This window comes from Salmo salar, chromosome ssa20 (assembly GCF_905237065.1).
Source record: "Salmo salar chromosome ssa20, Ssal_v3.1, whole genome shotgun sequence".
In the NCBI taxonomy this organism is placed as follows: Eukaryota; Metazoa; Chordata; class Actinopteri; order Salmoniformes; family Salmonidae; genus Salmo; species Salmo salar.
In genome coordinates this window covers 50972085-50995541 of record NC_059461.1, presented here as the reverse complement: position 1 = coordinate 50995541, position 23457 = coordinate 50972085, and the positions used below count along the sequence as shown (strand labels likewise).

General features: G+C 43.1%; 1 protein-coding gene across 1 annotated transcript in view; it reads right to left on the bottom strand.

Annotated features, from left to right (window-relative positions):
- Nucleotides 1–23457, bottom strand: part of LOC106580728 (leucine-rich repeat and fibronectin type III domain-containing protein 1-like protein) — a 133824-nt gene that overhangs the window by 16459 nt on the left and 93908 nt on the right. The window contains exon 3 of the mRNA XM_014162071.2: nucleotides 2219–3592. Coding sequence (XP_014017546.2) covers nucleotides 2219–3592 — 1374 coding nt within the window. The remainder of the gene's footprint in view (nucleotides 1–2218; nucleotides 3593–23457) is intronic.

Sequence of the window (23457 nt, the reverse complement as noted above, 5' to 3'; positions counted from 1 at the left end):
ATGTGAGTGTGTGCTGAAATCTCCCTACCACATGCTGTCTATAATGGCTTTAACATAGGATAGTTCTCATCCTCTCATGTAAGACTGTCTCTGAAGAGGCCACACAAACATAAAGGCAATTAGGTAGTGATATCTGGAGTCAAAAGATGGACAGAGAGAGGGAACGAAAGGAAGAGAAATAGAGAGTGCAGTCGACTTGATGTATGAAAGAAGAAAGAGACTGAGGAAAGCTGATACCGTCACAATCCTCTCCTGTTCTCAGCACAATGTTAATGTGTCTGAGAGGATATTAGCTGTCCTCAGCCACCGCGTCCCTTCATTACCCCCTCCCTCCATCGCTGACCTCCCAAATTCAATACAACCGTCAGTCCACATAGAGCTGGACTCATGTGTGCCTAATTGATAAAAAAACGCATTCCGATTACTTTGCAGTGCCATAAACCAAAGGCCTCCATATGCTTTTTGCATAATTAACAGCAAATTGCTTCTCCCACGTGTCTTTTCTGTCTTAATCCATCCTCAGGGAAAGGCCGGAAGTTAATTAGGTACTAACAGGGCTCCTTCAACAGAGAATCACTCCACAGTGCAATGTTGAAGAGGGCCGTGGTGTAATATAAAAAAAAGAATCAATAGATGAATTTCTGTCTTTTAACGAATCTCTCCGTCCGTCCATTATAGGCTTGTGGAATAATCCACTGTGTGAGTGCCGTGAGGTGCTTCAACAGAGAGGTGGATGGAACTGAGCTCGCTGGCTATTTTTGCCGTGGGGGTAGGAAAAATAGCCCCCCTCCCCTTAAGACTTCTAATGCTGTACAGTAGTCTCACTTCTAAATCTCTGTAATAACATTAGCTGGTGCTGCAACACTCACGGGGATGTTTTCTACTGCACCTCCTATAAAAATAATGAGCCGCTGAACAGCGAATTTAAAGAAATCTTTGAAAGCTCAAGAGGAGAATATTGCCCTAGGAGAAGAAAGAGGTTCGCAGCCGACTCTGGGGGAATTTAATGGCCGGCGATTTCTCTGGTTTTCACTTTGAGGAGAGAATTCTTTTTTTTCTGTTAATGTTCCACTTGATTCTTATCAGAGACAAACAGAGGGCTGTAGTGACTGTGGGAGTGACCCGCCTTTCTTCTCTGTGTAAATCGGGATGTTTCAGGTGTTTTATGCTCTCTGCAACAGTCATTCTCTGAAATCTATGAAATGGAGGAGGCTCAGAAACCACTGTTCCCATAAGAACAGATTATTTACATTCCTAAAGTTGGGGTGAAGAGTTCAACTCAACTGTGCCTCATTCAAAATCAATTATCAAACCCTGCCTTCTGGAACGGATTGCACTTCACTGGGGTAATGTGTTTACATCAGTGTAACTCTGCACTGGGATTCCTTTGGGTGCTATTGAAAATATTTAATATTTTCTCTAACTGAAGTTAACACCTCTAGTGTCCACGGCTTACAAATAATCACAATCACTTAAAAGTCTGGACAGTATATTGGTATTTCTGATAGGAACAATACTGAATTACAAAAGCCAAACTCGACACTTTTCAAAACCCTTACATGACACTAACAGTACTAGTGAGGCATTACAACCTTCAGTCCATTATATCATTGAATGCCTGGCCTTTGACACTTGGGAGTCAACCCACCTAATAAAACATCTGAATCTGATATCAGAAAGGTCAATATTTAACTGGATCTCCATCTCAGGCCTATGGAGATGATTGATGGCAACAAGTTCTCTTCTTATAGGCTCTTCACCGCCAGACACATTATAGCTAATGGCTACTGCACAGGAAGGCTATATAGGCTGGTGTGGCAATAGATGTCTGCACATTGAGTCATTCCAACCCATTATTTCAGAACTTCTATGTCATTTTCCCTGTGGGCATCATGTTCTATTGTTTCTGCAGTTCGCTCTGTGACTTCTTTAGCGATGAGTTAAGTCCACTCGTGTTGTCATCGGGCAGTACATTCATTATCAACGTGATTCAGTGCCTCTCTAAACCAGGCTGTTAATGAGGATCAATTTGGAGGCTCATGAACTGTCGAAGAACAACAAGAGACCCACAGTATGCAATGCCACACGTGAAGACCACCTTCCACACAGAGATACCAGTCAGCTTTATAGGGATAGTTTCTATAACACTAACCCCCCCCATAGAGATGCATGTCATCTTATATGATCTTTTTGTAAAAGAATGCGCTTCCCAGCTTACCTGTATATGAGGATGTCGTCGGAGGAGCTGTTGTACTGGATCTGGTACATGCGGACCCCTGGGATGTGGTCCTGAGGGGGCCATCGGATGGTGGCCGAGGTTGAGCTCAGCTCCGACACACTGACCCTCTGATGGTCGGTGCGGGCATGGCCCCCGCTGGCGTTGGACTTGATGGAGGTGGGGATGTCCGAGGGGCCAGGCTCGGGCTCCAGCTTGGGGTCATAGTGTGGCGAGGGGTTAACCACCAGCTCCACGGGCGCCGTGGCCTCACCAGCGGCGTTGGATGCGATGCATGTGAACTTCCCAGAGTCCTTCACAGTGGTGGTGAGGATGTCCAACGAGCCGTTCTCATAGCAGATGGTGCGGGACGTGTTCCCAATCAGCTTCCCCTCAGGGCTGACCCAATGCGTGGAAGGTTCCGGGTCACCCACTGACTTACAGCGCAGGCTCACCTCCTGACCCTCCATCACAAACATCTTGGAGGTGTGCCGTGTGATCATGGGTGGCTCGCACACAAACTCCTCCTCGCGGATGGTCCAGAAATACTTGCCGGCGAGCTCTCGGGGGGAGGCGCAGGTCTCCAGGTCGTCTTCCCTGGTCAGCCTCCTCAGCCACACTAGCTCACAGTTACAGTGCAGCGGGTTTCCACCGAAGCTCAGCACCAGGGATGTGAGTGGAGAACCCTTCAGCTTAGCGTACACTGGGATCCTCAGGAACAGGGGATCTGGAGGGATTTTCTTCAGCTTGTTGGAGGTCATGTCTAGACGTGCCAGCTTGTGCAGGTTGGAGAAGATGCCCTCAGGGACCATCTCTATGAGGTTGTGGTCCAGACTGAGGGTGTTGACACTGGCCAGCAGGCCGATGGTCTCCCAGGGGATGTTCACCAGGTTGTTGTAGGACAGGTCCAGGTCTTCCAGGGTCTCCAGAAAGTCCTGGAAGGCCCCCTCTGAGATGCTGTGCAGCTGGTTGTTGGCCAGGATCATGTGCCTGAGATTGACTAGGCCCTGGAAGTGGGTGTCGTCCAGCATGGTGAGCCGGTTGGCGTCCAGGTGCAGGGCGTGCAGGTCCTGCAGGTCGGCGAAGGCATACGGCTTGATCTGGCTAATGGTATTGCGCGACAGCGTCAGGTGGATGAGGCTGCTCATGTTGGCAAAGTCACGGTGACGAAGGGTGGTGATGAAGTTGTCCATGAGGCGCAGCTCGGCCGTCTGCCGATCAATGTTTGGCGGCACGAAGAGCAGGCCTGTCTTGGCGCAGAGAACAGTGTAGGAGGGCATGAGGTTCTGGCAGGTGCAGCGCTTGGGGCACAGCATGGTGGCGACGGGCGCAGTGAGGAGGGCCAGGCACAGGAGCAGGCACTCCATGGCTAGGCTCCTGGAAGACAAAGGGAAAGGCTGTTAGCATACAACAACAACAACAACAACAATGAAAACAGCATTGAAAAAAATAACTAAAACAATGAAAACAACAACAACATTGTTATCATTGGGATGGATAGAATGAACCTTTACGCTGATAGCTGTAAATATAAAATATTTGTAAAATTAAATGCTTACATTTTTATCTGGAAACTGAAAACAGAAAATCTATTTAAATAAGGTTGATTTCTTTCAAGAATAGATACAGTGCAGCCTTTTACAGCCTTTATTAAAATTTATTATATTGTCCTCATCAATCTACACACAATATCCCATAATGACAAAGCAAAAACAGATAAAAAAATTCAAATGAACAGTACCAGTCAAAAGTTTGGACACACCTACTCATTCAATGTTTTTTCTTTATTTTTACTATTTTATACATTTTAGAATAATAGCGAAGACATCAAAACAATGAAATAACACATATCATGTAGTAACCAAAAAAGTGTTAAACAAAACAAAACATATTTTAGATTTGCGATTCTTCAAAGTAGCCACCCTTTGCCTTGATGACAGCTTTGCACACTCTTGGCATTCTGTCAACCAGCTTCATGAGGTAGTCACCTGGAATGCATTTCAATTAAGGTGTGCCTTGTTAAAAGTTAATTTGTGGAATTTATTTCCTTCTTAATGCGATTGAGCCAATCAGTTGTGTTGTGACAAGTCCATCATTACTTTAAGACATGAAGGTCACTCAATCCGGAAAATTTCAAGAACTTTTGGAAGTTTCTTCAAGTGCAGTCACATCAGCCATCAAGCGCTATGATGAAACTGGCTCTCACGAGGACCGACACAGGAAAGGAAGACCCTGAGTTACCATTAGAGTTAACTGCATCTTAGATTGCAGCCCAAATAAATGCTTCACAGAGTTCAAGTAACAGACACATCTCAACATCAACTGCTCAGAGGAGACTTTGTGAATCAAGCCTTCATGGTCGAATTTATACAAAGAAACCACTACTAAAGGACACCAATAAGAGGAAGAGACTTGCCTGGGCCAAGAAACACGAGCAATGGACATTAGACCAGTGAAAATCTGTCCTTTGGTCTGATGTGTCCACATTTGAGGTTTTTGGTTCCAACCGTCATGTCTTTGTGAGACTAAAGGTAGCTGAATGGATGATCTCCGCATGTGTGGTTCCCACCGTGAAGCATGGAGGAAGAGGTGTGATGGTGTGTGCTGGTGACACTATCAGTGATTTATTTAGAATTCAAGGCACACTTAAGCAGCATGGCTACCACAGCATTCTGCAGTGATACGCCATCCCATCTGGTTTACATTTAGTCCCACTATCATTTGTTTTTCAACAGGACAATGATCTAACACACTTCCAGGCTGTGTAAGGGCTATTTGACCAAGGAGGAGAGTGATGGAGTGCTGCATCAGATGCCCTGGCCGCCACAATCACCCGACCTCAACCCAATTGAGATGGTTTTGGATGAGTTGGAGCTCAGAGTGAAGGAAAAGCAGCTAACAAGTGCTCAGCATATGTGGGAACTCCTTCAAGACTGTTGGAAAAGCATTCCAGATGAAGCTGGTTGAGAGAATGCCAAGAGTGTGCGAAAAGCTGTCATCAAGGCAAAGGGTGGCTACTTTGAAGAATCTCAATTAAAACAAAATATTTGTATGTGTTGAGCACTTTTTGGATTACTACATGACTCCTTATATGTTATTTTATAGTGTTGATGTCTTCACTTTAATTCTACAATGTAGAAAATAGTAAAAAAAATTAAGAAAAACCCTTGAATGAGTAGGTGTGTCCAAACTTTTGACTGATACTGTATATTAAAACCCCCCGTAAATATCACAATTACCTAAGTAATCAGACCCTTTACTCGGTACTTCCTTGAAGCACCTTTGGCAGCGATTACAGCCTCAAGTCTTCTTGGTTATGACGCTACAAGCTTGGCACACCTGTGTTTGGGGAGTTTCTGACATTCTTCTCTGCAGATCCTCTGAAGCTCTGTCAGGTTGGATGGGGAGCGTCACTGCACAGCTATTTTCAGGTTTCTCCAGAGAAGTTAGATTGGGTTTAAGTCCGTGCTCTGGCTGGGCCATGCGAGGACATTCAGAGACTTGTCCCGAAGCCACTCCTGTGTTGTCTTGGCTGTGTGCTTAGGGTCGTTGTCCTGTTGGAAGGTGAACCTTTGCCCCAGTCTGAGGTCTTGAGTGCTCTGGAGAAGGTTTTCATCAAAGATCTCGCTGTAATTTGCTCCGTTCATCTTTCCCTCAATCCTGACTACTCTAATATTCCCTGCCGCTGAAACACATCCCCACAGCATGATGCTGCCACCACCATGCTTCACCGTCGGGATGGTGCCAGGTCTCCTCCAGATGTGACGCTTGGCATTCATGCCGAAGAGTTCGATCTTGGTTTCATCCTTCTGGAAGGTTCTCCCATCTCCACAGAGGAACTCTGGAGCTCTGTCAGAGTTACCATCGGGTTCTTGGTCACATCCCTGACCAAGGTCCTTATCCCCCAATTGCTCAGTTTGGCTGGGCGCCCAGCTCCTGGTGTTTCCAAATTTCTTCCATTTAAGAATGATGGAGGCCACTGTGTTCTTGGGGACCGTCAATGTTGCAGAAATGTTTTGGTACCCTTGCTCAGATCTGTGCCTCGACACAATCCTATCTCGAAGCTCTACGGACACTTCCTTCGACCTCATGGTTTTTGCACTTTGTGCCTTTCCAAATAATTTCCAATCAATTGAATTTACCACAGGTGGATTCCAATCAAGTAGAAAAATCTTAAGGATGAATAATGGAAACAGGATGCACCTGAGCTCAATTTCGAGTCTTATAGCAAAGGGTCTGAATACTTACGTAAATAAGGTATTTCTGTTTTTCATTTTTAATACATTTGCAAAAAATTCTAAAAACCTGTTCTCGCTTTGTCATTATGGCGTATTGTGTGTCGATTGATGAGGAAAAATGTATTTAATCCATTTTAGAATAAGGATGTAATGTAACAAAATGTGGAAAAAGGTAAGGGTTCTGAATAGTTTCGCCAAGATAACGGGGATATCTGTGGAGGCTACAGAAAGAGAAGATATCAATGCTGCTCCCTTGACACCGTACTTCATTCTACCACACCCCACCACTTCAAACCATTGATATCTGACACCCCATCTGTCTATAACACACACTCAAATAGAATTTCACAAGGCAATCCATTATATAAATATTCAGAAATGCTCCAGAATAGCTAATGGATATCTGTTACGAGATCCTTTGTTTATTGTTTGTGCACACCATTCCATTCTCATAACGTTTACATAGAAATGCATGAACGTAATTATTTCCCACTGCCAGGGAACCCACTCTGAATATCAATGCTCTAACTGCTGGGAGATGAAAGAGATGGACTTTCAAGCGGGGAAGAGGAGGTGGGAGAAGGTGGAGAAAACATGGATGTGTAGTTACGGCTCTCTGCCAGGTGGGGGAGATATCGAGCCACACAGGTGGTATATCAGCAGGGACTGAGAGAGGAGAGCTGCTCTCTTGCTCTGCTAAGGCGAGCTATATATCAGAGGCAGAGAAAAAGACAGTGCGGTGTCTCAGTGACACGCCCAGGCAGGGCTGAGCTCCCTGCTCTCCATTATAGGGAGGATGAGAAGTCACAGCACCCCCGGAGAGAGATCCATTACCTCTCGACAACTAACTAAGAAAAACACTATGGGAAAAGGTACCGATGTCAATGCATGTCAGTGGTGGACTATTTCATGCAGGCGCATTAGCCATAGGCCTATCAGTGGAGGCTCCTGAGGGGGCTAATAATAATGGCTGGAATGGAGTCAATGGAGTGGTATCAACCACATGGAAACCACATGTTTGATGTGTTTGATACCATTCCATTGACTCCATTCCAGCCATTATTATGAGCAATCCTCACTGCAGAAGCTTCAACTGAGGCCTAGGTACTCAACTTAACAGTAAAGTATGATTGAGTCATGGCATTCATATTAATGAGTAGTCAAGTGCAATTTACATACACTACCTACACAGCACATTCTTCAGTGTTAAATTAACACTGAGCGTGTTCAATTTAATACTGGTCCGGTGTCTATACAGGTCCACACTTAAATTAACACACTGCTTAGTGTAAAGCCTTATTTGCCTATTTCCCAGAGTGCCTTTTGAGTGAATTGTAGCGTTACCACCCATGACTATTTGTTAGTGACAGAGACATGGTTGTTGCATTCCACAGGGATGCTGGCCCATGTTGACTCCATTGCCTCTCACATTTCTGTTAAGTTGGCTGGATGTCCTTTGGGTGGTGGACCATTCTTGATACACACGGGAAACTGTTGAGAGTGAAAAGCCCAGCAGTGTTGCAGTTCTTGACACAAACCGGTGCGCCTGGCATCTCCTACCATAACCCATTCAAAGGCACTTAAATATTTTGTCTTGCCAATTCACTCTCTGAATGGCATACATACACAATCCATGTCTCAATTGCCTCAAGCTTAAAACTCCTTCTTTAACCTGTCTCCTCCCCTTCACTGATTGAAATTAATTTTACAAGTGACATCAATAAGGGATCATATAGTAGCTTTCACCTGGATTCAACTGGTCAGTCGATGTCATGGTGTTTTGTACACTCAGTGTATATATAACCTTTTTTAGTAATATTCTTTAATCTCCTCCAAAGAACCAAAACGTTTCTGTGTAGAAAAATGTCAATTTGTTTCTCAGAGTGAATACACTTCATTTTTATACAAACATTCAAAACATAGCCTACAGTGCGAAACTTGAAAGAACTTGTGGTTCTCACAGTCAAACGAAATGATACAATGTATCACAATGTATCACGTGTGCACCAGTGTGCTGGTAATTCCAAAATAAAATATTTAAGGTCAAAAGATGATCTGCTCTGCTGTTCCTCCCCTTCACACCAGGGCTGCCAAGAAGGTTGCTATAAGATGTAAATGGGAAAATAATGGAGCCGTGACAAAAAAAATGGCTTCCTACTACCATGAGATGTATATATTTAATGTATTACATGAATGGTGATTACAGCCCTTCCGAAAATACATTTAAATCGTGTTTTAATTAGATTTTGTCCACCCTGCTCCATGTATTCAATGTCTTCCATTTTAAATCTGGCTCCCAGCGCAGCTTTACTTCCGGGCCATTATGATGGATCTGGCAGCTACTTCTCTGTACGTTCCTAGCTGCAACCTGCATTCACAATGACTGCCGGGATGGGAAGACTAAGGTACGAGACTACCTAAATCATCAAAACTGGATCAAAATTGTACCCATTCAGTAACTGGTACAATAAGTCTAAGTAACAGATTGGATTAGTTTAGAAAAATGTATGTTATTTATATGTGAGTTGCATAAGATGCATTAATCTATCAATGTACATGTAAAAACTGAGATATTGAAACAAACAATGCTAAAAATCTATCTACAATAGAGCATGCTGGGAAATATGATAGATGGGTGTGGTTTTGGTTTAACACTGGGGTTATTTTACACCAATGAGTGATAATAGAACACCTGAAACAACACTAGAAATGTTACACAAAAAAATCAACAGTAGGTAACACTGTCCAATTTGTTGTGTACTAAGTCGATTCTGTCGCAGCATGCATCTCAGTGAGAGTGTAAGTGTCCTTAAAAATGCACACAGTAGCACAGCACGTGTAGTTTGTTAATAGTATATGGAATCCATCATTATTTAGTCTCTTGACGTTCTGGTTGGCTCTTATTGTAAGTACAAGTATTGTTTGTGGGGAAATAGCTTAACATGAGTTTTTTTATTTTTTCAAGGGATTTCAGTACTTTAATGATGTTGCTATTTGTGAATTACATAAGATGGCATCATTTTTTGTAATACTCTATCAGCTCAGTACGTCTGGGCAGAGACAAGCAAAGATAGACGTGATTCTCATATGGTACGTATTGTTTCAATCCATTCTCCAGCACTGGAACACACAGTATTGAGCAGCGCCATCAATATTTTAGTGAAGGAATACTTGAGTGCTTGACAAACGGAGCAGAGTGGGTAACCTCTTGCCCTGTTAGGCATTTAATAAGAGACTAATACGGTCAAGGGTAAATATACAGTATAGAATCTGTCAAATGGATGTCTTACAATCACTGCATTATGTAAGGACCAAGCTGTTCATGACATGTTTCTACTGCATGTTCCTTGGGCGGCAGGTAGCCTAGTGGTTAGAGCGTGGGGCCAGTAGCTAAGAGGTTGCAAGATCAAATCCCCGAGCTGACAAGGTAAAAATCTGTCATTTTGCCCCTGAACAAGGCAGCTAACCCACTGTTCCTAGGCCGTCATTGTAAATAAGAATTTGTTCTGACTTGCCTAGTTAAATAAAGGTTAAATAAAATAAAATTCACTATGTAAGGAGGACTGGTAATACATGCTAACTGATAAAGATGCACATGAAAAGGTGGTTAAAAGGGGATGATAGGGTATGAATACAGGGTACAGCGACTCATCACCCGCAGTCATTGTTGTTAACAGTGGGATTTCCATTTCAATGAAAATAAGAAAGGAGAGACTGTCAGAACATGAAGTAGAGTGGTGGGTGGAAGATTGACAATTAATGGAAGTGTTCTGACAATCTAACAGCAACAGCTGGTTAGAGGACATCCTGCTGTTCAAACGGGCTTCTTTTTTCATCAACACTAATCAACACAATCTCAAAGAAGAGGAAGGGATGGTGTGTGTGCACGTGTGTGTGCACAAATGAAAACCGGAGAGAGGGAGTAAAGAGCAGTAAGATAGAGAGAATCCGAGTGAGTGAGAAAGAAAGAGAGTGGGATAAAGAGAGACAAAGAGACAGCTAAAAGGAGGCAGACAGCTAAAAGAGAGTGAGATGAAACGAGTGGAGCGAAAGCAGACACCTCGACCATCCACTCCACTTCTCAGCACAATATAACATGTCTGAGGGTGTATTAGCCATCTACAGCCCTGGATCCTCCCTCCTCCAAAGAGAAAGGGAGAGATGGAGAAATCGCTCATGCCACCCAATCCCCCCCCTTGACCTAAAAGCATCCCTCACCCAGTGCCTGATGGAAAAGAGGGCAAGCGGCCCACAAAGGCAAAGCGCTTTCCCTAGGCTCAGTGTGTGGGTACAATCACCTCTGTGATCAGTATTGTAAATATGAGTAAGTAGGGCAGCTGTACTTGAACAACAAGGGCCTGCAGCCTGCGGTGTTCTCTCCCCGTCCCCCTGGGACACAGACTGCTGTCACGAGGGCTTACTGGAGCTACCGGAGCAGACGAGTCACTGAGCCTGGCTTAACCAACCAACACTCTCACTGAATGCCTCTGCTTGCCTGCCTGGCTGGCATGCAAAGGGTGGGCGGGGTCACGTCCATACACAACCCTCATGGCACACACACACACACCCCTTCCATTAACCCCTTCCATTATGTGACACAAATCAGCTGTGTTATCTGGATATCATCAGCAGGAGTGTCATTTGCATGCTATCTCCTAACAACAGGGAAAGTGATCAAGAGGATCAAGCTGATTGGTCAATACTACAGTAGAGTTTGGCTGGGGAGGGTCATAAAGGTCCCCCTCCATGACTTAATTACCTGGCTTACTAGGGAAAGCTGGGGAGAGAAACTGTGACTAATTGCAGCCTGATGCCTTTAAAGAGGAGGTGGGGAGGGTAATGTTCTTGCTGTGCTGGCACGCCAATTGATTTTTACTGTTACAGGCGTTCTCCAAAGCTCCTGCCATTTCTGTGTGTTTTTTTTTTGTCCATGGAGATTTGAATAAAAAATAGCTCTTATTAATTTTGACATGGTATTTATTGGTGATGCATTGCAGCTGCGACAGCCGTCGCCATGTATTTGTTAATCATTATTAAAGGTTTGAACCACTCTTGCATAGTCATTTCCACACGCTATGTGGCTTGAATGGAAGTCCACCTGGACAGAATGGAACGTCCTAGACATTTTCTAATCATCACTTTCCATTGTGCGCGACTAACCTGTAATTGCTAAGTGCAAATTGAAAGCGAGATATTAATTAATGGAGAGCATACCTATTTTTTTGTTAATGGGAAACATTTGCTTTTGTTGTTTTTGTTTCTTCCTCCTTGCTGTTGGCCGTAAATGTAATTGCCCATTTTGATTTGCATAAACATCCCTTCCATGGGATTGTGCATGGCGGAGTAATTTTTGTTCCATTTCATTTTGAAAACATTTTCTGTGCGAACATGGTGGCACTGTGGTTGAACTCTCCCACGGGGCTTGTTCGGTAGGACAGATGTTACATTACTGGAATCTATGTCCTCTGCAAGCTCACCAGAGACCTCTTAAGAAACCTATTAAGTAAACAATGGTTATGCTGGAGGTTATAGTGGGTGTACCGTGTACGTGGAAAACACTTCTATTAACCATCTCCAATACACTTCAATACATTGGATAGTGGATCAGCCTGTATCTTATACTTATATAATCCTACACATTTACTATAGTCAAAACATTTTCATTTAAGACAACCATCCATCCACACACATACATGCTGTACAATAGATCTATACGTCTTTACCATAAACACTAAGACATGTACATGTACATCCTGCATGGTAACATTGAGCTTGAACTTTGAACTCCTTCATGCAAACATGAGTTGAACATACAAGGGTTGCAAAGCTACCGGTAATTTACCGAAGTTACCGGAATCTTCTGCAATATTGATAATTAACAGAAACTCTATGGCATCTATGGTAACTTTTAAAGTTATACTTGAATAAAATAAAAACAAATGTATTCATATATAGCTCACGTTTTTTATATCTGTGTCCATATTGTCATTGTGTTTCTAGTAGATAGACCATATGGTTCAACAGAAAATAGCCTAATTAGTGGAAATCAACAATTACATAATTTCCAATTAACTCCGCAAGTTTTCCAATTACTTTTTTTTCCATAACTGCCACCAGTTTGATGCCAAAACATTGAAAACAAATACCTATTGACATAGTAAAATAAATAAAATTGTGTTAAAAATATCTACTGTGTTTACAAAACATTAGGAACATGAAATAGACTGGCCAGGTGAATCCAGGTGAAAGCTTATTGATGTCACCTGTTAAATCCACTTCAATCAGTGTAGATGAAGGGGAGGAGACGGGTTAAAGAAGGATTTTTAAGCCTTGAGACAATTGAGACATGGATTGTGTATGTGTGCCATTCAGAGGGTGAATGGGCAAGACTAAAGATTTAAGTGCCTTTGAACAGAGTATGGTAGTAGGTGCCAGGCGCACCGGTTTGAGTGTGTCAAGAACTGCAACTCTGATGGGTTTTTCACGCTCAACAGTTTTATCGTGTGTATCAAGAATGGTCCACCACCCAAAGGACATCCATCCAACTAAACACAACTGTGAAAAGCACACCTTGTAGAGTCCATGCCTCGACGAATTGAGGTTGTTCTGAGGGCAAAGGGGGGGTGCAACTCAGTGTGTTTTGTAGACTCAGTGTATAAAGGATATTTCATGCTTAAACACTCATATTAAACCCCAATGGTATTCAACAAGTTGATGGTGTATATTTAGGATAATGTTCTACAGCTTTGTCATTCTATTTCATTATTTCATTAGTACATGTGATAAGGTCACACAGAGGGCAAAAGATAATTGTAGATACCTGTGCTAATCTGAGGTACCCAAAACGGCCATTACATGTCATCTTATACAATTCAAAATAAAACGTGAAAGTTACCAAAATTCTGGTAGTTTACTGGTAAACGTAGAAAGTCTTCAGTAATATACCCTCCCTCTGCAACCCTATACCAATCACACATCTCTACACACACAAACACTCACACAACCAGGCAGTATTGCAACAATGTTCAGGGAACACAGTGCTCTATTGGGCCTGTCGTGTTTGACTTCCAATGCAGGGATGGGGGAATTCACCTCCACAGCACCATAAATTAACACAGCAGCGAGTTCCTGCCCTGCAACACATAACCAGGCAGAGCAGACGCTATAACACAGGCCATTCTGTAGCAGATCTTCCCCCACAGCCATAACACATTCAACGGGAGGTGCTAGGTGGTGGCGGATGGTAGCCAGGCGACAAGTCTGACAGCACACGAGAGTGCCAACTAGTTGATAGAAACTTCAACCCTGTCTCCCTTTAAGACAATGGCAAGATCGCTGGCGGAGTGCCTCTGTCACTCTGATTATGCAAGCAGGCAAATGCACCCCGCCTCCTCTCTCCTTTCCTCGCACCATCCATCACCCAGCCTTCACTCCCATCACGGGACACCCTCCACTCCCGAATCAGATTGGCAACTGTTGGCGATGGTTAATAGGATTGTGTTGCTGAGGTGAAGCAGCAACATGGCAATCCACTCCCAGTGCCAAAACAGTTAATGGCATTAGAGCTCGTAATTAGCCCATGATCCCTCTGTCATACACTTTAACAGCATTGGCCTTTCCCTAAGTAAGCTGTAGATACGCCCGCTCCCTCCCTCTACCTCCCTTCATCTCTCTCCATTTCCCTCCCTCCATCTCCCACCCCTCTCCCTGTCCTCTACTGTGACTGTCAAAGCAGCATGATGTATTCAGGGGGCGAACTGCAGGGCTGTGGCACAAACTAATGCAAATATATACAGGCAAGCAGGCACACACGTACCAGTATGCACCCATGCACATACACACTAACTACAGAAAGACAAAGCCACCATGACAGTGGCTGCGAGCTGCTCTGTCTCTTGCGACACTAAAGGCTGTCAAAGTTTACACATGTTAACTAGGGCTGGGAATTGCCAGGGACCTCACAATATATGACGATACTTAGGTGCCGATACAACATGTATTGCGATTCTCACAATTCTCACGATTCTATATGTACTGAGATTCGATACTGTGATTTTATTTCAATTCGATGTTCCAAACATATCGCTCACCATATCTCTGCTTCAGAGGGACAAGAGAGAGCCATGAGAAAACAAGTTTGATCAGTCCTGGAAATAAAAGTGCTGAAAACAAATTGTATCCCTATTTAAAAAGAAGATGGAGAAACAGCTATGAAGGGAAATACTGGAGTTTTGGTGCAGGTACAGCCAACTAGCTCAAAAATAATACTGCAATATTGTCAATACGATACGATACGATATATCGTCAAAAATAACATCCCGATATGTAACTGTATAGATTCCCCCCCCCTATCACTAATGTTAACAGCAAAGTGCCTCCCACCCATTAGAAACCAAAAATCCAGGCTCTCTCAAACAAGTCCTCTGCTAAACATTAGCCTCCTTTTCAAAGATGAGCTGGTCAAACACGTTGGCTAGAAGAACCCTCTACACTCTTCTTAGCTGTGTAGACCTCCGCTGCGGTGACACAGGTCTTGCTGTTGTTGTTGTTGATGGGATAGTGGGGGTGAGGACTGGAGACCTGATGTGCTCATGGAGATGAGGCTCTGCCTTCAGGACAAAGGGGGTTGTAGTCGACACCCGCCTGGCATGAAATAACAGAGTTGCACGTCTATCTCTACAGGGCTATGATTACTGCTACCAATTATGACACTATATAGTGGTGGTAAGATAATAATGCATTGGTAAAAATCAATCCTCATATCTTGAACTACACAACATTGCATTGAGCTATATTTCATCTCATGCATCATCATTCTGTAGCAGTGTGAGCATATTCTGTACCGGTTGGCAGGCAGGCAGTCTTTGCCGGAACACTCACCAATCATCAGTTATGGAAGTCAACAGGAAGGGGATTGGATTAATACTCTGGGAATGTGGCCATGACAGCTGGGTGAACACCCTGGCTCACTAAAGAAGTGCCATGGGATCTTTATGACCCCAGAATATATCAGGACATTGGTTTTGAAGGCACATCCGTCCCAGCTATGATGCCCTTACAGCACTGTGTCTGTACAACTGCAATGAGGCTTTGGATCTTCCATAGGAATCTCCCATACTGGCCCACTGAGACACATTCCCAAAGATGTCTCCCATCCAAGCACTAGCCAAACCTCACCCTACTTAACTTTTGACTTTGTCTGGCAGTGAGGTGCTCTTTGTGATGAATGCTACAAGGGTTTAAGTGCTTTTGTTATGGTGTGAGGTTTGTCCCATTTTCTGAGTGCACATCTTCTAAATCCGTGAGGTATGGCCTAGCCAGCTGCCTGACAGAAAATAAGTTAGGATGTGAAACCGGGGCAGCTGGAAATATCATCTCTTAAGAGGAAGCAGCGAGTGTCTACTGTCTGCATTATTTCCATCATGGTGCAGAGGTTTTTGCTCAGCAGTTTTGGCAGGGAAGAGGGACGGCTGCTACATGTTGACATCCTGTACTACCTTCAAAGGCTACTGCTGCGCTGTGGTTCGTATAGACGGTACTGCTAATGTGTGGCTAGCCTTGGAGTCAATCAGAGTGAGAAGCTCAGCTCAAAAAGCCACAGCTGAGACGGAAGCGAGGGAACTGCCATCTCACATCCCCTTTGTCTCCCTACCTCTCTCCCTCGCTCTGCCTTGGAAGACATTAACACATCCCTTTCCATTCCCGTCCTAAATTGAAGAAAAATGTCTCAGGTGGTTTCCTGTAGGATCACTTCTTTTCAACTATATGAAACGTAATTTATGCAGAACAACTGGAGAAAGTATGACAAGAACAGAATAATCTGGTAGTTATACTTTACTGTTTGCTTATGAGATTGAGGTTTAGGCACACAGGCGATTAGAGTGGCCAAGTGTTATTTCTGGACCAGTTCGAGATGTGTGCTCTGGAAGGTTTGGGTTAGAAGCAGGGCTGGCTAAACTGGTCCTGGACCTGCTCCATTGCTGTCTGCTGAGCTCTCTAGTCTTACTGATAATAGACTGAGGTGACTCAGAGCCCAGTCAATTTGTGTCTGCCTCCCCACACTGCTCAACGCCAGGGAGAGCATTACATCTCCACCCACACACTCAGCCGAACCAACACTCTAGCTTATGAAAACAAACACTAGACTAGACTACACACACACACACACACACACACACACACACACACACACACACACACACACACACACACACACACACACACACACACACACACACACACACACACACCATAGGAATCTCACCTTTCTTTGAAGAGGTGTGTGCTTAGACTCAAAGTAAAGCTCAAGAGGCTCTCTTAGATGGAAAAATGTAGGATATCAGCCAACCTTCAGCAGCCTTCAGACTATAAGCGTCATTATTTTCCCAGCCTTTCTATGATATTGTGTGGGGGAGGATAGGATAGCACCATGATTTGGATACCTCTCTGCCGGAATGCCCACTACTGGGCGTCAAAGTGTAAACAAGAACAAACAGCATTCCAACAGAGGCACCTTCTGCTTTGTGCTCCTTAATGAAATGGACTCATGCGCCATGCTTACCCACGGTAGTGGATTGATATGTACAAATGACAATGAAACAACATGAATGCGACTCACATAGGGAAGTTATCATCATCAAGAAAAATGAACAAACCTCTCCTCTACTGAGAATACCTCATAGCAGGGGTTGATTCCTGTCAAGGTATTTTCCTAAGAGAAGCATTCAGCCGACAAATTGTGTTGTAAAAAGTTCTCTACAATTCAAATTGTATTGTTTGAAGGCTTGACATCGAACAAAGGACGTCAATGCCAGCATGACGTGAATATCAGCCACAAGACTAAATGCCAGCATGACATGAATTTCAGCCACGACACTGAATATCAGCCATGTTGGAGATACAGCATGTACAACTTCAGTCCAGTGGGTTCTATGACTGGTGAACGGATTAAAACATCTCTAAGCGGATGAGCGGAAGATTATCAGCCCACTGACATGTTAGCTGCCATTATCACTCCATAGCTGTAGCTACATGATCAAATTAGTCTCTTTCTCACATTCTCAATCAACAAAAGTTAGCAACCATTGAACATTGCCGGTATTTTGTCATAACAATTGCATTTTTACAGTAGCAATGCTCTGTGGATTCTCTTTCCAGTGGTTACACTTTGCACAAACATTACTCCGGAATGTATTGTACATAACATGTTTACACTGCAGGATGTTATGCAAAGTGAACCAACTTCATCATACCAATGTTCAGTTTATCCCAGGTTCATTTTCTCACATAATTCCAGCTAGTTAGGCTTCTTCACACATGAATTATGCATTCATGATCACACACCGATTCTCCACACAATTTCCCCATGCAGTCCTCCGAGCATGTGTCCGAGGTATACACTATGTGGCCTTCCTGGCAAATGTTTGGTGAGTGCTTCTCTACAGAGCCCCTGGACAGTACTAGAGAGACTCTTTACGCTCTCTTGATTCTGGATCATGGAGATGATAGAAATACGATAGTGATGGAGACACTTGAGATTGGCAAATCTTTTCCTAGTACACTAGGACCTCATCTGGGATAAGTGAAGAGTCGATGCCAGAGGGGTTTCTCCCCGGCAGGCAAGGCAGCGGCAGGGATCTCCCTAACGCATTATCCTCCAGAAGTGGCCCTCCATATTTGCCGTAGATTCTCAGAGAATTACTTCTATTTATCATCCGCCACCCAGGGAGAAGCTTGGCAGCTATAAAGCACAGAGCGGCTTGCAGGTGGGAAAATTCCCCAGTAGTACAGTTGCTACTGTGTGTAAAGTACGGTGCGCTTCATCCGGAGAATGTGTGGAAGTGTTAGCGGTAGTAAAAATTTCCGCTGGGCGTGTTTCTCGAGACATGACAGCGTGTAGGTAGAGGAACATATGGATGCGGAACAAACAACAGCATGATGCGGATGCTTTGACCTTGGCGAGGCAGGCTGGTGCTGCTGCAGGAGGCCCACATTGCTGACAGGTGCCACACAGCCAGGTACAACGCCTTGTTTCGTTTTCCCCGCACTCATGCACACGTTCAGAACACATACTGTATGTCCCAATCAGGTATGATAAACTACATGGGCTGCATTCCAAACTTGGATTTTGTATTAACATACTCCTTAGAAAACAGTCTATCTTTGATTGATGGGAAAACAGAAAAGAGTGGGACCTTAATAGCTCATTTGTTATGCAAAGGCCCATCCATGAATTTCAACTTGATATATATGAGAGCATTCTACAGCCAGTCACGTAGACTTCAAACGTACTGAAGGAGACACAGCTTGTCTTGCTGAATCTGATTCATTTGGCAATCACAGCGATACAGTGCCTTCAGAAAGTATTCACACCCCTGGACCTTTTCCACATTTGTTGTGTTACAAAGTAGGAATACAATGGATTTAATTGTCAACCATTTAGAAAAAATACTCAAAGTGTTAGTCAATACATGTTAGAATCACTTTTGGCAGTGATTACAGCTGTGAGTCCTTCTGGATAAGTCTCTAAGAGCTTTCCACACCTGGATCGTGCAACATTTGCCCATTATTATTTTCAGAATTCTGTCAAATTGGTTGTTGATCATTGCTAGACAACCATTTCATGCCTTGCCATAGTTTTTCAAGCAGATTTAAGTAAAAACTATAAATCAACCACTCAGGAACATTCACTGTCTTCTTAGTAAGCAACTCCAGTGTAGATTTGGCCTCGTGTTTTTGGTTATTGTCCTGCTAAAAGGTGAATTAATCTCCCAGTGTCTGGTGAAAAGCAGACTGAAACAGGTTTTCCTAAATTTGTTTGCCTGTGCTTAGCTCCATAACGTTTATTTTTTATCCCCAAAAACTCCCCAGTTCTAAACGATTAGAAGTATACTCATAACATGATGCAGCCACCACTATGCTTGAAAATATGGAGAGTGGTACTCAGTAATGTGTTGAATTGGATTTGCCCAAACCAGGGGCGGAAATCCCGGGGGGGGACGGGGGACACACGACCCCCCCATCCTGGGAAAAAGATGATTTGTCCCCCCCAATATATCACTGAAACATAACTATGTAATTTAAATAATATTAATAATACGCAATGAAAGCAATTGTGCTGATTATAGACACTTAATAGCGAGTTTTTAAGTTTCAAAATATTGCGACCCCCAGTTGGCAAGCTAACAGAGGGGTCGTATCTACTGTCTGAAAGGCACTCAACGAACGTAACTGACGTGAGGTTAATCCAGTCAATCACGCACACACACTAGCTGAATATGCAGAGCTAGCGCGCAAATATTAACTATTAAGCTAGCTAGTACCTATTCCATTTATGTGGCCTCGTCAAAGATAGAATCTTTGCTATCGTCAATTTATTCCAAGATCAGCATGCAGATGATGTAAGTTAGTGCTTCAAAGTCCCTGTGATAAGGTTAGCGATAAACTGAAGTCCAAACTGAACAGAACTACACTCTCTTCTACCATTGTCTTAAATATATTTAATGGTCTCGTTGCAAAAGCTAAATTGTCGCAAGGGAACTTTTATTTATTTATTTTATTTAACCCGGGTAGCAAAGATTATAGCAAACACCACTGAAATGGAATTGGTGCTCGCTAGCTTTGCAAATTCAGCTATTGTTGGAAGCCAGCCAATATGAAACAAACTATTAAAATTACAAAAGGTTGCAGCATATGTTGTGTAAATGGTGAACTCATACAGCTGTCAACTCTTGTCATTTTAATCCGTTTCACATTTGCTAGCTACCTTTTAGATCGAAGCCCAAATAGAATTATAAAAGATAAGATGATAGAAGCCCATCTCCTACTGTAAATAACCTACACACTGTGTGTGTGTGTGTAGCCAGCCAGCCAGCCAGGTAGAAAAATGGCAGAAAAATAAAAGACGGACATCAGAGTATTTTTCAGTACACCAAAACGCAAAGTAAGAACCCTAGTAGCCTAATATCTCAAAGACTAGTTGATAAAATGTTCATAAGAAAGAAATGAAATTCTAATGGAAATGTTTCACAATGATGTCATTGGGCAGAGCAGGCAACAGATGGCACATAGACAGCAGAGTTGGGGACAGATATGCAGGGACAGACTGGCAGAGACAGGGAGTCTCAGGTAAGTTTGTTGAGTCTTTGTTTGGCAACATTATGAAAGGTTCTCAATTTTTTTGACTTGTAAAATAGGAACATAATTGGAAAATGCCATGGATACCCCCACTCTCAACTTAAACTGGTGACTGAACTAAGATTTGTTAAAGGCAATGGTATTGCTGTTGTGATTAGTTGTGTAGTTTTGGGTACCGGTAGTTAGGAGTACGGCAAACACCTTATTTCTTTGGTTCCTCAATATACATTTACCATATTACAATGTAGGCTATGTGTTACAGCACTAATTTTGGTGTCCCCCTCAGGAATTGCTCTTGAGAAAATTTCATGTAATTGTCCCCTCCAAAGTTGATATCAGATTTTCGCCCCTGGCCCAAACATAACACTTTGTATTCAGGACATCCTCAGTTTTCGCCTATCACAGCCACTAAACTCTAACTGTTTTAAAGTCACCATTGACGTCATGGTGAAATCCCTGAGAGGTTTCCTTCCTCTCCGGCAACTGAGTTAGAAAGGACGTCTGTATCTTTGTAGGTACTGGGTGTATTGATACAAAGTGTAATTAATAACTTCACCATGCTTAAAGGGATATTCACTGTCTCCTTTTTTTAACCCATCTGCCAATAGGTGCCCTTCTTTGTAAAGAATTGGAAAATCTCCTTTGTCTTTGTGGTTGAATCTGTGTTTGAAATTCACTGCTAGAGTGAGGGACTACAGAGAAGAGGTAGTCATTCAAAAATCATGTTAAACACTATTATTGCACATAGAGTGAGTCCATGCAACTTATTATGTGACTTGTTTAGCACATTTGTACTCCTGAACTTATGCCATAACAAAGGGGTTGAATAATTATTGACTCCAGACATTTCAGCTTAACATTTTTTATTAATTTTTAAAATTAAAAATAAAAACATAATTCCACTTTGACATTATGGGTTATTGTGTGTAGGCCAGTGACAAAACATCTCAATGTAATTATTTGTTTTAATCCAGGCTGTCATGCAACAAAATGTAGTCAAGGGGTGTGAATACTTTTTAAGGGCACTATATGTCTTATACAGTGCTGTCAGACATACGGTCGGCTAAAGATAGCTAGCTGATGAACATACTGCACAGAGCAGTACAGTGCAGTGTCAAGGGTAGAGGTCTATCCTGCAACAAACCTTTTCTGGCTAGACAGGTGTTGTGGTTGTGTTGTGCAAGCCCTCAGGCAGCTGGTAATTACCCAGCCCTGTGATGCCTTGAATCCATTTTGGGACTCCTAACAGTTTTTTGCTGACTCACTAAAAACTTTTCAACGGCTAACAAGAGGACTTTTTTGTTGAAAATACCACGTTCAAAACCTCCAGACCTTCCGATGTCTGCAATTTAAATTCCATCTCCAGTCCATTTAGCTGAGCACAGATGACTTCCAATATAACCCCCCAAAATGCGGCGAGAAAATGGTAATAAAATATTTTTTAGACCCATTCAAAATGGCTTGCCCAGCAAAAGGCTGATTTGATTAGTCTTCCAGAGTAATATTGTAAGTGCATGGCCGTGCAGTACTGCCTTCTCTGGGGACAGGGAGGTTATGCCAGAGAGAGACCCAGATGACCCAGAGTGCCATCCAACGTGTGAAACTCTCAGCTTCTCTTTAACATTGCTGCAGGGCAGCTCCCATCATGTCATCACATTTAGGCAGCCTTAGTCGTGCCGTGGCCAAGTGGTGTGTCATTGTCCTTTGGCTTTTGTCCTCTTTCCCCCGAACCATCTCATTAAATGAATTAGCCAGCTTCATTCATCCAAATTACCCGGTACTATAAAAAGTACGTGAGTGACAGACAACCTTGGGTGAATATGCTACTACCCTATAGCTAGTTATTTATTTAATTCCAAGCTTATACTTATCTCTCCTCTACTTTATCGGATGTTTGAAACTGAGCTTTCATAAAGTTTCTTTATGATAGGGGCGTCATTCTTTGCAAGGTTTCATTGTGATAGGGGCGTCATTCTTAGCAAGGCCTTGAAGAGGCCTCTCTACAGTATAGAGCCCTTTATTAAACATTCTACTACGTCTACATAAAGATGATCATTTGCCAGTGAAATAATAGGTCTGATGAGAACCATTATTCATATTTTAAGACCATCTATTATATTTCACAAGCACTGTAGTCAATTTCTAAACATGTAGTGTATAAGCTCATATACCGTCTATTCTCACCTTCTGGTCTGTAGGCATCCACTGTAACCTTTTATATTGTCAATTGACTCGAATACTTTTACAAGCTACATGCCCTTGACAAGTTCTGACAGTCACTTTGACTTGTTCATTTTGTATTCAGTATGAGGATGTCTGGCCTGTATGCAATGAGCATCGGAGGCAGCCAGCCCAGCACCGGACGATAAACTACACGCCTGTCAATGAGATACACTGGCTTGTTTGTCCCCCTGTCTGTAAGCAATCAAAGTCATGACAGGCATGTTAAGCATGTCATGTTGACACCTTCATAAGGAGATGGCTCAATATTTATCGAATGGAGAAAGAGGAGCGGCCAATAATGTCCGCCTTCCTGCAGAATTATAGCTAGTAACTGGTCGTTTCAATGGAGAGAGAGAGAGCAGGGATAATCAGTCCTCTGTCCGATGACTGGCCCTACACACCCTGTCCGCCTCCTGCCATTCCTATTCATTTTGGGGGTTTGGGGGCAGAGACTTATCAAAATTTCAGGACTTAATTGAATGTTGGAAATTATACATGTCTGCCCAAGGCATGGTGACAGCTCCAGAAAGCACAGACACATTGAGTAGGCTCCGAGAGATTATGACAATGAAAGGAGGGGGAAGAAGAAATTGAGACAAATCCTATCTAGTTGTCTGTTTTAAATCAGCGCGACGTTGCCGGAAA